Raw genomic sequence first — 13,628 nt, 5'->3', positions numbered from 1 at the left:
CCCATAGAATCCTGACTGCAGGAGCCTCTTCCCAGGGCTCCACTTCCACTCTCACCCACAGACCAAGCTGTCTGCACAGCGCCCTCGGCAATCTTTCATAAGTATACGTTGTACCATGCTATTCCATTCCCCAGCTTAAAACCCTCCAGAGCTTAGAGTTATAGTTATGTTTTTGAGATTCATCCCGTGCTGTTGCATATAGCTATATTTCGTTTTTATTTCTATGTAATGTTCCATTGTCTGCCTATGCCATAACTAAATGATCCATTCTACTATTAATGGAAATGTTTCCAGTTTGCAAACAAAGCTGCTACAAATCTTCTTATATATGTTTCCTGGTACACATATGCGTGCCTTTCTGTAGGGTAGGAACCTAGGAGTGTAGTTGCTGGGTTGTGGAGAATGCAAAGACAAAATTCATCAAAGTCAGCTAAGAGTGTAAAAGTATATTGTGAGGTTTTGTGTTTTTGTTTTTTAAAAACAAGGAGAGGAATATCGTAAAGAAAGTGATTCATGATGGGGAGGAGGCTGTGACTGGGATGAGGATGCGGGAGGCTTCTGACGTGCTGATGTTCTATTTCTTAACCTGGATGGTGTTTATCTTACAACAGCTTGTTAAAACATACATTTATATGTTACATACATAGTTATCTGTGTAGTTGTTGTATTTCATGAAAACCCCCCCAAAATAATACAGATAAACCCCAAAATAGCACAAATACACAACTGAAATAAACATCTCTCGAGGCTTTACATTGCACTTAGGAAAAAACTCAGTCCCTTTCCGAGGTAGATAAGTCCTACATGGCCCCTGGCTCCCTCTTTTCCACTCTCCTCTCAGTCACACTTTTTAAAATTTCTTTCTAAAGCTTGTCTCAGTGTCTTAGTCATAAATTTCAGGGGGCAGCAACATTTTCCTGTAAAGGGCCAAAGGTAAACATTTTAGCATTTTCAGGCCACGTGGTTTCTTCCCCAGTGACTCACCTCTGCCTTTGTTGCACAAAAGCTGAGAAGACAAAACCTCTGCACATGGGCGTGGCTCTGTGGCAGAACCTGATTTGCAGAAATAGGAGGCAGGCTGGATTTGGCCCAAGACTGTAGTTTTACAATTTGTGAGTAATTTTGTTTCTTTTCTTCCAAACTAGACTGTTAGCCCCAGGGGGGCAGAGCTGTCTTTGTCACTGTCCTAGAGGCCCTCATTCCTGGATGAGTGTGTTACTGGTCAGCCTCCACACATTTCCTGTCTCTGTCCCTCCACAGGATTCCAAATCAATGAACACTCTCAACATCAAAAACAAGCTACTTACCCGTTTATGGAGCCCTTTCTATGGGCGAGGCCTTAAGCTACATACATTTCATGCGTGATGTCTCTTAACACTCAGTGATTCCCCTAAGGTAGAGCCATTGGTTTTTCCCACTTTCTAGAGGTGGAAAGTCAGTTCCATCAAGGAAGACACTTGATTAAGATCATAGTCAGTGCAGGGCTTATACCCAAATCCCTGTCCTGAGCCTCTGCTCTCACCTCAGGGGTGCCTGATAGTTTAGGGAACAGTCCCACAGCTGTTGGGTTACTGGACGTTTTAAATGAGGGAACGTATGAAGGGGTTAGCCCAGAGACCTCAGAAACGTTAGTTACCGGGTACCTTATCTTGCTCAATTTTGTCGAAGTGGTTGTGGGTAACGCCTGTACCATTATTACTCCTAATTTTCTCTCAGTCCTAATTTAAAGTGTTATTAGGCCTAATTTCATCAAGGAATCTGAGGCTCAAAGAGTTTCAGATATTTGTTCAGGACCACATACTAAGGAATTTGGAATTGGATTTTTGTTTTTCTGCTTTGACTTTCTACTCAATGAGATGCTGTAAGGGAAGAGTAGATAAAGTGACGAGGAATTTTGCAAGAAGGGGAGATCACTGAAGGCCTTAAGAAGGAACCATTTTAAGGCATAGATAGAATTTGGACAAACAGAACCTTTGAGGGGTAGAGGGTGGAGATTGGAAAGACGTGTTCCAGATTCAGAAAACTTTTTTTTGGTTGAAGTGTCAGAGACAGAGAAGCGGAGGCCTCCACGGCAGAGCCCAGCACACACTGGCCTGGATGCGGACCCCAGGGCAGGGCATGGGGAAGAAATGTTCTAGAAAACCCTGGGCGCATTGACATTTAAGAGAGGGAGGAAGAGGAATGCTAAAGGATATGGGAGAGGGAGTGGGTCAACAGAGGAGGGAGGAAACCAGAGAGTGGGTTCTCGTGGAAGCCCTGGGAGGACCTCCCCTGGGAAGGTCTAGTCAGATGAGCACAGGCAATATGCGGCTCCCTGGTGACCTCAGCATCTGACACGCCCATGACATTGCGAATGTAGACTCAGAAGTAGTTCTAATGTAGGCGAGAAAGCTCAGACAGTGAGTGTAATTTTTTCCCCAAGAAGCTTGTGGAATGAGTGGCAGAGGGATTGTCTTAAGAGATGGCACAGAATTAAGCATGCTTATTGGCTAAGGACAATGGGCTGTTTTTTCATTTGCCCAAAACACATTGTAATTTTGAGCATGCTTCTCCCCCTCACCCCTGCCAAATTATCTTAATCCCTGCCCATCTATGTGGAAAGTCTGACCTGCTGCGTATGGAAGTGGGTCTAATCTGACCAGCCCCTCCCCCTGGCTTCCTTACTACAGAGAAGAAAGTGAAACATCAGCATTGAGGATGAATGGCAGAGAGCTGGGAACAGGAACGGGTAGAGAACCTGGGGACCACAAATGGGAAGGGTGGTCTGACCATCTGGGCCAGAACCACAGTGAGAATGAGAACTGACAACAGGCTTGGTATCTTTACCTTGTATATACACATCTTTTAGGTCAGAAATATAAAACAAACCCAAAAGCAGGTGTGTATTGCCCTGCACCGTGGAAGGCACTTTGGATATAAGAGCAGGAAGAGGCCAAAACCTTGCCCACAAAGTATACAGGGTCTGGTACTCCTTTGTACCTGGGGACAGCGCTCATGGTCCTGTTTTTCACATACGGTCCTCAGGCACCTAAGTAATGAGCTGAGACTAAGGAGGTCTGGCTGTGGAGTCAAGGATGGATGAATCACTAAGACAGAATGACTAGAAGAAAGAACCAATTGGCAGGACACTGCCACCTTGAATTTAGCTACCTAATTTCTCTGCAAGTAAGAACCAACATTTCAGTGCCTGAAATGGGCTAGTTTGTGGCTAGTAGTTTATTTATCATCTAGTCTAGTAAGAACCAACATTTCAGTGCCTGAAATGGGCTAGTAGTTTATTTATCATCTAGTCGTCTTACAAGTGGCATAGATTTTAGACCATGAGGAGGGTGTAAGTAACCTTGCACCCCTTCCTAGCTGCATTCCGGTGCTCGTCTTAGGTGTTCATTTGACCAAGTCAGTGAGTGTACTGTCCACTCTTATTTAGATGGCTGAGGAGAAGTTCTGGGTTAGGATTAAGGAATATTGAAAAGAAAATGAAAAATGATAGCTTCTATCACAACATTGTCTCTTTCTACCTCTTCACAGGAAAGACACTAGATTCTTTTGCTTTTCTGGGATGAGTTTGTTTATTAACCCAGCCGAGATCACAGGGGACATTTTTCATTGCCACGTCTGGAAAAGTTCCAACACTGAGTCATGCTTGCGTGCTTTAGCAACTCTGTCTAGCCTGAATGAAGGAGCAGTACACTGCTATGCAGCTTTTTAAAAGAAGCACATCTAGCCACAAAGAACAGCACCATGTTCAAGAGTAAAGAAGCGAGTTGACTTTTATTCTCTTTTAAAAAAGACAACTCGGCCTGAGCAACAAGAGTCGTTTGTTCTGTGGGACAACAGCAACTTGTTATTGTCTAAGAGATGTGCCAATTTTGCCATTCGAGCCTGCTTCCTGGTTGGCCACCTATGAAGCCAGGATCTTCTGAGCATATAATGCCAGAGAAGGGAAAGAAAGACCGCGGAGGCTGGCCCTCCCACAGCGGCACAGGAATCCCCTAAAATGACACACACTTCTTCAGCCTTCTTAAGACCACCTGTTCCACTCATGGCTCATCTCAACATTTTCTCAACTTACCCCATTGTTCTCATATGAAAAAAAGGTTATATTCCAGCATTCAGTTTATGTGTTGAAAGAACCCCCTCCTACTGCCAGAAGGTGCTGGAAAACAAATGGTTAAAGTGAGACCCCAGTATCTGCTCATTCCTGACCGAGAGGGCAGGTGGAGAGTGCAGGAGGCAGGAGAGAACGCTCACTCCATTCTTGACCTTGGGCTTGGGGCCATCAGCCTCTCTCTGAGTCTCCAACCATCTCAAGAAGGTACTGGAGTCATGAGCACCTTCTGGGCCTCCAGCCAAACACAAGTGCCTGTGCTACACACAGGAACCTCTGAAGCAAAGGGCACCATTCCGTCACCTGCACATCCCCAGCTTCCTGGTACCCATCTCTCAGAACAGTCACAGGAGGCCTTGCTTAATACAAGCTCTTGATCTCGAGTGCAAATTGCAAAGTGAAATATGTGCAATCCGGAATCTAAGTAACTTTCCCATTAACTATTGTGTGACTCCAAGAAAGAATTAGACTTCTAGAACTAAAGTTTGAGTGGATCCTGGTCCTAAACTTATTGTATTCCTCTTCCTTTCTGCTCACATTTCTTTGCTTTTCTGAGAATGCCAATATCAGGGGGTTGAGAGAAAAAGACATGGGAGCAAATATAGTCATTTGGATTCTCCATGGTGAAAATCTATTGTCTAAATGTCAGTGGAGAAAAACATCTTTTCATTAAGGCTTTGAATTGATGGAAAATAATATTTCTTCAAAGCTTTTTTGCATTTTTATGTTTCTTATTTGAACTTTCAAAAAATAAAATGTGCTGGGTCTTATTTGGTTTATCTCTAATGAGGTTAGTAATACCACATGGAGCTTCTGTGAAGATGAAAAGAAATAAAATATATGAAACGTTTAGAACAGTGACTGGCATATAGTAGGTGCTCATTAAATGGCAGTTCCTCTTTTTTTGTTGTTAAATGCATACAACTACTTATCCTGCTTCATGCTGCAGAATGAGAATTAGGGAATAAAGCAGGAGAGGAAGACGGAGAACTTTGAGATTTTGGGTCTTCAGGTAAAAAAACAATATATATAGGTGAACAAATAATTGAATTTTAGCAACTAATGAATATATATGTTGCTTGTCACTTGCATAGTAATCCAATTTCAATGGCCCTTTATCCTGCTTCATGCTGCAGAATGAGAATTAGGGAATGAAGCAGGAGAGGAAGAGGGAGAACTTTGAGATTTTGGGTCTTCGGGTAAAAAAATATATATAGGTGAACAAATAATTGAATTTTAACAACTAATGAATATATATATGGTATGTTGCTTGTCACTTGGATAGTAATCCAATTTCAAGGGCCCAAAAAATATGGCCTACTCAACCCATTTCCTACAACTCAGTTGCCTATCACTGCACTAAACCTGCCTGCTTGCCATCCTGGGAGCATTCTCATTCTTTCCCTCTCATGCATGGTTCTCTGGCTCGGAATGGCCAACTTCCCACTTTTTCTCCTTTCTCCCTATCTTTACTCACACACATCCCCAGTGAACATTACCTGATCTACTCAATCAAATGTGATGCCCTCTTCCTCTGAGCTCTTGTACTCCTGTGTCATTTCTCTTGCACTCTGTCATTGTGGTGTAGTGGTTAAGAGCTTGGGTTTTGCCATCTGTGTGGGTTCTGCCATCTGTATGGGTTCTAATCTAGACTCTACCACCAACTAGACATGTGAGTTTTGAAAAATAAGCAAACCTCTTATGAATCTTTTTTCACCAATAGAAGGGAAATAATAGTACCTGCTTCACAGGGTTGAGGGTTATATGAGACATGCATATAAAATGCTCAGTTAGCACAATGTCTAGCATATACAAAGCACTAAAATCGTAGCCAGCAGGAGTAGTAGTACAGTTTTGTATTATTGTTTGTGCCCTGGTCTTAACGTTTTTACTAGAAACTAAATGCTTCAAAGGCAATAGTTGGCTTTACTCATAACATAAGTACCAGTCCAGTGCTCTACTGTCCTACTACTGAAAGTGTGGTTGCGGTCACCCAGGAGTTTGTTATAAATGCAGGATCTCAGGGTCTCCCTTGACCTGTGGAATCAGTATCTGCATTTTAACAAGGTCTCCAGGTGATACAAATATATGCACTGAAATTTGGAGACACTCCACTCGATTCATTGAATTCAGTTGCTGCAGTTGATGTTTTACTTATTCTATTAATTCCCACCAGGAAAATAGATTTAATTCTGTAGAAGCAATACCGCCATTAGAGACTTGCCATTCATGTGTAAGGATCCTTTAGACAGTGTTTATCAAAGTGTGGTCCCTGGACCCGGAGCATCAGATTCACTTGGGGTCGTGTGATGCTAACGCATCCTACAGGTTGAGAACCACTGCTTTAGAACACTGGGAAACTGCCAGAAGTACATGAATACTGTGTATCTCCTTCTTTCTACCTTAGTTTATTTCTTCTCTTCCATCTCTTAAAGATGTAAATAAGGTCAAATATCGTAAAATACTGAGTTTCCTATCCATGTTTGCCAGATATTTGCCGGTGCACATACACATCTTAGTATCTACCTGGCAGATCTTTATATGTCAAAATACCTTTTCAGGTGAACGAAACACACAGCCTAATGACTTGCCTGCAGTCCCTGTTTTGTTTTGTTTTGTTTTAATTTTATTCGTTTTTTGAATAGGTGGTAGATGCACATGGTATAAAATTCCCAAGGTACAAGAGTTGTCGGTGAAAAGTAAGTCTCCCGTCTTCTTGTTGCTTCGGTAATATAGTTGCCATCTCCAGATGCAATCACTGAACTTTCATTGCACACATTTACTGAGCATGTACTATGTGCCAGGCACTCTTCTGGGCATTGGATATGGAAATATATGGAAAAAGAAAACCCTGTCCTCATGGAGCTTACATTTGGTTACCAATCTCTTACAGTATTTATTCAATAGCATAGCATATTGCAGTAGTTAAAAGTAGAGCTCTGTATCAAACCAACTCATTTTGAATTTGATTTTCCCCACATTCTCAGTAATCTTACTCTTAGTGTGGACTGGGTTATATCTTGAAATAGAGATAACCATTCTATTTTATAATATCATTGTGAGAATTATATGAAATAATACTTTAATGCACCAAATAGTGCCTAGAACATAGTAAATGCTCAATAAATAGCAGTGTTGATTTTAATGATGTGATCTCATTCTACTTTTCTATAATGTACTCAAGAAATGGCTAAAGGATTTCTTTTCCCAACAGTTTTCATTTCCTCTCTCTGCTATGTGGTGATTTAAAAAAAAATTATCACTTTTCTTACAAGTAAATTTAAATCTTCTAAATTCTGATCATTAACTGCTTATCTGTAAGACTCTTTGCTGATTTCTAGTAAGAAACCAACTCATAATAAATCACTAGAGTATAAAGGTTGAGTTCCTCTTTATTTTTTTCTAATCTAGCTTTTAAAAGATCTTATGTAATTTGGACGTCTTGTATTAATCGTTTAAGGTTTTTATACTCTTAATTTCAACTTTATAATATTACAAAATTTATACCTCGGGGAGATTTCTGCATTTCACAGCAGAGGAACTAAGCACAGTTTCTGACAATATAATTTGGTTTAGTTACCTTAAGGAACTTTCTTTATGATTCTAGTCCTATCTAGATGGGAAAGCAATTTTCAACTCCTGGAAAAGTAACAAAAGTATTTCTTGGTGATGGGCTTAAGGGGGAAAAGAGTAGAAGAAAATCACATGCAAAAATAAATAAAAGAAAAAAGAACTCCTGGGACATGAAAACACTTCTAAATATTGGGCCAAGAACCGTCTCCTCTACTCAGCCTAAAAAGAAACGTTAGTGGGCATAATGTAAGAGTGCAAGGAACTTGGCTTATGTATATTCCACTGCGTACTGACACTGGACCATTGACATGAAATCTAAAAAGGAATGAGGGCACACCAATCGACCGACCACAGTCCTAATAATCCTTTCATGTATGTCTTTTCTTACTTTCTCTCCTCTTCCTTTATTTTATTTTGTATTCTTTCCTGGTAGACAAAGTGTATGAAGCTTTGAAAGTTTGATTGTGGTACAGGAACCTCTTCTCTTAGCCTGGTCATGATAGAGGAGGAAGAGGAAGAGGAGATAGCTGGGGCATTGAAGTGCCTCTGAACAGCTTTCGTTATTTGGTTAATGGTGAGATCAAAGTAGACTTGAGGTGTTTTGTGTTCTTTTAACATTTTCCAGCCTCTGGTGTTACATTGTCAGAAATGGATTAACAAAAAGAACACCAGTGCTTCTAATTTTGAAAGGCATAAAATCAATACTAAAAAAAAAAAATGAGGCCTCTAGTGGCATTTACCAGTGTACTTCCCCTGGACTTGTCAACCCTAATCATATAATGCACTACGGACCTAACTCTAACCCACTAGGGATGCATTAGGCAACCAGCGTGTGACCTCTTCGGCTTACCTTTGGACCTTCTCATTTCTCATTGTGCTCTGTTTCCACTAATTATTACAATGTAACAACCCATCTCTAAACTCAGCTGCATAATTTATTATTATTATCTCCCGCGGTTGTGTGAGTTGACTGGGCTCAGCTGGGTTCTGGAGATCTTTCATGACATTACAGTCAGATAGCAGCCGAGGCAGGAATAACATGGCAGGATGTTCAATAGGGTGTCTTTATTCAAAGGTCTGTTACCTCAGATGGCTGGAATGGCTGGGGATTGTCTAGGCATCTCTGTCTTTCTGAGCCACCTCTTTACAGCTACTTTGAGCTTCTTCACAAGCATGGTGGTCTCAAGGCAGTCAAATGCCTTACAATTCCATTGGCTTTCCCCAAACAAGCGTTCCAGTAGATTGAGGCAGAAACTATAAGGTTTCTTTTAACTCAGACTCAGAAGTCATGCATAATCATTTCCCCTGCATTCTATTGTTCAAAAGTCAAGCCAGTGTACCAAACACTTGTAGGAAGCATAAACCCACTCAAGTACTTCTTAGTAAGTGAAAACTTGTGTTTCTTGGTAATATACAGCAGTGGGCAAAAGTAGGTTTACAGTTGTGAGTACACAAAACAGTTTATTCTTGTGTTATGAATTATTGTATTATAACTATAAACTACTTTTGACCACCCCTGTATATATTTTAACTAAGTATATCTGATGTTGTGTGAGTGATGTCCATTAATAGAATTACCTTTGTATAAGAAGTATTGGTTAGAACAGTGATGGCAAACCTTTTGAGCTCGGCGTGTCAGCATTTTGAAAAACCCTAACCTAACTCTGGTGCCGTGTCACATATAGAAATTTTTTGATATTTGTAACCATAGTAAAACAAAGATTTATATTTTTGATATTTATTTTATATATTTAAATGCCATTTAACAAAGAAAAATCAACCAAAAAAATGAGTTCGTGTGTCACCTCTGACACGCGTGTCATAGGTTCGCCATCACTGGGTTAGAAGCTGCCACTAATAAAACATTTTTTGGATTATAGAATGGATTAGAGGCAGTTTATAAATCACACAACACAACTTATCTCATTCCTTTCTAAACTCGGTACAGTAGTGTGTTGTACCAAGTAGTGTGTCATAATAATTATAGACCATTGTGTTTATTGAAAGGAAGATAAGTTAGTTTTATTATTGTTGTTCATTCTTTCATTCAATCAAGAAATATTTGTTGACTATCTATGATGAGCCAGGCCCTGTGTTAGCCAGTAGAGAGCAGGGACAAATTCCTGCTATGGTTGGATTTTTGCCCTTACCAGTATAAATAGTAGCAATTTAAAAGCTAACTATATGAGTTCATACATTCAGATGCTTGGGCACTAGAGAAAACTGAGTCACAGAATATTAGTAACAATTAATGCTCATTAAGCCCTTACTTTGCGCATTACTCCATTTAATCCTCCCAAAAGGTTATTGGGATAGAGGCAGAGTTACTATCCCAGTTTTGTAGAGGTTGAAACTGACTCAGAGAAGAGTGTTTCAAAGGTCACCTAATCAGTAGCCGTGGAACTTGGATTTTAATCCAGAGCACCTACCATGCCAAACTGCATTAAAATAATACCAATGCCTTTATTTCTGAATTCCCTAACTTGTAAAAAATTTTTTCACTTTTCATATATATATATAATAGAAACATCAATAACGAGAGAGAGTCATTGGCTGCCTCCTGCACGTCCCCTACTGGGGATCAAGCCCACAACCTGGTCATGTGTCCTTGACCGGTATGGAACCTGGGACCCCTCGATCCGCAGGCCGATGCTCTATCCACTGAGCCAAACCGGCTAGGGCTTCACTTTTCTAAAAGTGGTAGGTGCATAATTTTTAATGTCATAATGCTATTTTAATTCATCTTTGACCACATGTATTGACAGCTCCCACGCCTACTCCAACCCCAGGCTTCTTTTTGGTTTTACAGTGACCAATTCTGAAGTCTAAGAAGGATGGGTAAAGAGGAATGAAAACTTAATTTTATTGACATTTTACTGTATACCAACCAGTTATCAAGCTTAACATGCATTAAAAAAAAAAAGTGCTAAGTGACTGTAGCATGTAGATGGGAAAGAAAACACAACCACCAACCTCATTAATAAAAGTAATCATGAATTCAAATATTTATGGGGCATTTACAATATGCCAGGCCCAGGAAAAAATTGGTTCCTAATCTGGGGGATCTCACCATCCAGTGGGAGACACGAAGCAGATGTTTCTCCTGGCAACACACTCTGATAAGGGAAGCCCACCGGAGAGGGCCATCTCACTTAAGATGATGAGTGAGGGTGGGAGGAGTTCTAGAAAGAGTCAAACATTGGAGAAATTACTCAGATGCAGAAGAGGGTAAAGGTTCCATCAAGAGAATGCACCCTGTGCAGTGGTTCAAAGTCTAAAAGACTTTCAGGAATTCCTTGGGCTGCAATCCTTCTGCCTAACAGAGGGCAGGCTGGGTGTGTGTGGAGGAGTGGCCAGAGAGGCTGGCCAACAGGTCCGCAGGAAGGACCCTGTTTTCATTGCAGTCCGTTTTGGACATTTTCTCCATTTTAACCATGACTTTCCCCAGGATTGCACTTGGGAATATGTTTCCATATGCGCCAGGCATTCTAAAGGGCTTCCCTTGCGTTTCTGCGTATTTACAATGTTGGTTACAGCCGGGCTGGCCCAATGGAAACACCGGGTGTCGGAGTCCTATCATCTTCATATTCCCTGAGTCATTTATTGATGCGGTTACTTACGCGTTTACCCAGGAAAACCAAATCCGTTTCCCACTTCGTCGGTTCTACAGCTTCAAATGTCAGTATGTTTAGGTAACAATCCAAGAGGTAGAGGCACTGTCGTGAGACAGGGCTGCAGACCACTTACTTCAGCGAGACCGTTTCAAACCCTCTACTTCCTTTCCAGCCTGTCTCCAGTTGTGCTGAAAAAGAGGAAAGAAGTCGCCTCTGCGTGTGCCCAGGTGGAGGGTGCAGAGTGCCGCTTGGTGTTTCAGCACGAACAGGGTGGGGCAGCTGGGAAGGGGCAGGAGTCCCCGGGAGAGGGAACACCTCCCCGCCGCCCCACTGGCCTCTCCAGCCCACTGCACCCCCTGCCCCTCTCTCTCTCCAGGGACCTCCCAAGAGGGAGAGCCAGTGAGTCCCTTTGAGTGTGTTAAAGAGTTGAAAGAACCTGTGCCCCACATAAAGCAGAACATCCACTCGCTTAGCTGGTCTCACTCCTCCTCTTCCTCCAACTCCTGCTGAAAAGCAGCGGTGATGGGTGAGGAGTGCGTTCTCAAGAGCTTGGAGAGCTCTGGGAATCACTGCTGCTTCCCTCGGCCCCACAGTTTCACAACCTCTTCTCAAGGGCAGGCCCTCCCTCTCGCTCTCTTTTTTTCCCCTCCTTCCACCTGACAGGGACCATAAATAACCGAGGCTCCCGGTGTCCCGGCTGAGAACAAAGTTGAAAGTTTGCCGGGAGCTCCCCGCCACTCCCCGCTGGGCCGCTTCTTTGTTTTCTTCTGTTTTTCCTCTACCTGGGTTGGCCGGCTCCTCATCCACGTGGGAGAAGAGTCACCTCCTAATTAAATGCAGCACCTCGCTCCTGGCTCTCCCTCGGTTTAAGGCTGTCTCGGTTACCCGGTTAGGCACGGAGCACTGGTATCAAATTACCGAAAGTCTACACTGGAGCTGCCCTCATATTTACATACAAATAACTCAGGGCTCGCATTTATGTCACCATTCGGTCCTGCTAGAGGCTTGCCAGAGGAGTTTTTAATCCAATCAGAAGGCGCTTTAAAAGGATGTCTGCGGAGTAATCAAAAGGATCTTAATCTCAATTAAGAGTAGCCAGGTTTTGTTGTTCTTTTTTTTTTTCTGTCTGAAATATTGAAAACCTTTGAGCTCTGATGAGTAGGAGAAGATGTGTAATTCCTCCATTGCCTACGAGGAGACGGAGATGCTGAGAGGAACTCAGCGGCGGTGGTGAAGACGGTGGCTACACCCCAGGGACTGGTTTGTTTGGGCTGATTTGGAGGTAGATTCTAAATCACTGGTTAAGGAATTCCTGGAAACCTCAGGAAACATCTGATCCGCCCCATCCTGGTGAACATGGCTTGGCGACAGAGTAAGATCTTTAAGTTGTACTTGGTGTGCACTGTTTTTTTGTCTCATTTGTGGTGATTGTGGAAAATTAGCCCAGCTGTAAATAGTTACTTAAAATAATCTCTTGGTCCTGGGTCGCAGAAGGAAGTTGATCTGTTTAGTTTTTACATTTGGGGAAAGAAAAAAAAAAACACAACAGTCGTCGACAGTGTATTTTTAGACTTGATTGGTAGTTTAAAAAGATGAGCTCTTGTGGTTTCCTGAGTTTAAATGAATGGAAAGTATAAATGGTACTGAGAAAGGAATTGGAAAATATCGCTGGAGCGGATGAATCACTTTACCTTTGAGAAAACATAACACACGCTTTTTAAATCTCACGGGGCCAGCCAAGTTTGTGTCCAGAAAGAAAATGAGAGTCGTAAAAAGGAGACAGAGTTTGCCTGTTTGCGGAAGGAACTCTGCCACGGCCTGTGCTACATTTTGCGAGGATGGGAAACGTCCCAGGGGGCAAAAGCCTCTGGAAAACCTGCCCTGTCACTCTTGGAATGTGGTTTTTCCGCGTGAGGTCATGTTATGCATATGTAGCTGGGCCAAGTATTTTATGCGATTAACTCTTTGTATTGATGACTAAAGAACAGTTTCTATGGTCCCTTTCCAAACCGCTGGAACTCCCATTGGATCTCTACTTTCCAAGTAGGGTTCAGGCCTGGGGGCCGCTGGGCCGGGTTGTTCATTTGATCCATTTAGAAACAGTTGCAAATCGGTGGGATTCAAAGTTCCCCAATGGAGCAGTTATCCTTCAGATTAAGTAACTTGCTGGTTTTTTGCATAAGCCCCAAACCGAAATCCTGGGTGTGAGAAGACTATTTAACAAAACTCCCTTCCCATGTATAATTTCCAGAGCAGTAAGGAAGAGGTGGTTTTTATTTTGCAACAATGTCCATTCAAACAAGCTGCCCTCATCACAGGAAAACTAATTGACA

General features: G+C 42.1%; 1 protein-coding gene across 10 annotated transcripts in view; it reads left to right on the top strand.

Annotated features, from left to right (window-relative positions):
* ANK3 (ankyrin 3, node of Ranvier (ankyrin G)) overlaps positions 1 to 13,628 on the top strand; it is a 465,310-nt gene that overhangs the window by 359,713 nt on the left and 91,969 nt on the right. Inside the window, exon 24 of one of the 10 annotated variants that reach the window (XM_014538725.1) lies at positions 6,754 to 6,807. The exons of the other annotated variants lie outside the window; for them this stretch is intronic. Within the exon in view, the coding sequence (XP_014394211.1) occupies positions 6,754 to 6,807 (54 nt within the window). The remainder of the gene's footprint in view (positions 1 to 6,753; positions 6,808 to 13,628) is intronic. 10 annotated transcript variants of the gene reach the window in all.

The sequence above is a fragment of the Myotis brandtii genome, unplaced genomic scaffold (genome assembly GCF_000412655.1).
Source record: "Myotis brandtii unplaced genomic scaffold, ASM41265v1 scaffold196, whole genome shotgun sequence".
In the NCBI taxonomy this organism is placed as follows: domain Eukaryota; kingdom Metazoa; phylum Chordata; class Mammalia; order Chiroptera; family Vespertilionidae; genus Myotis; species Myotis brandtii.
The sequence above is the reverse complement of the archived record's forward strand: the minus strand, read 5'-3'. Positions and strand labels throughout refer to the sequence as shown.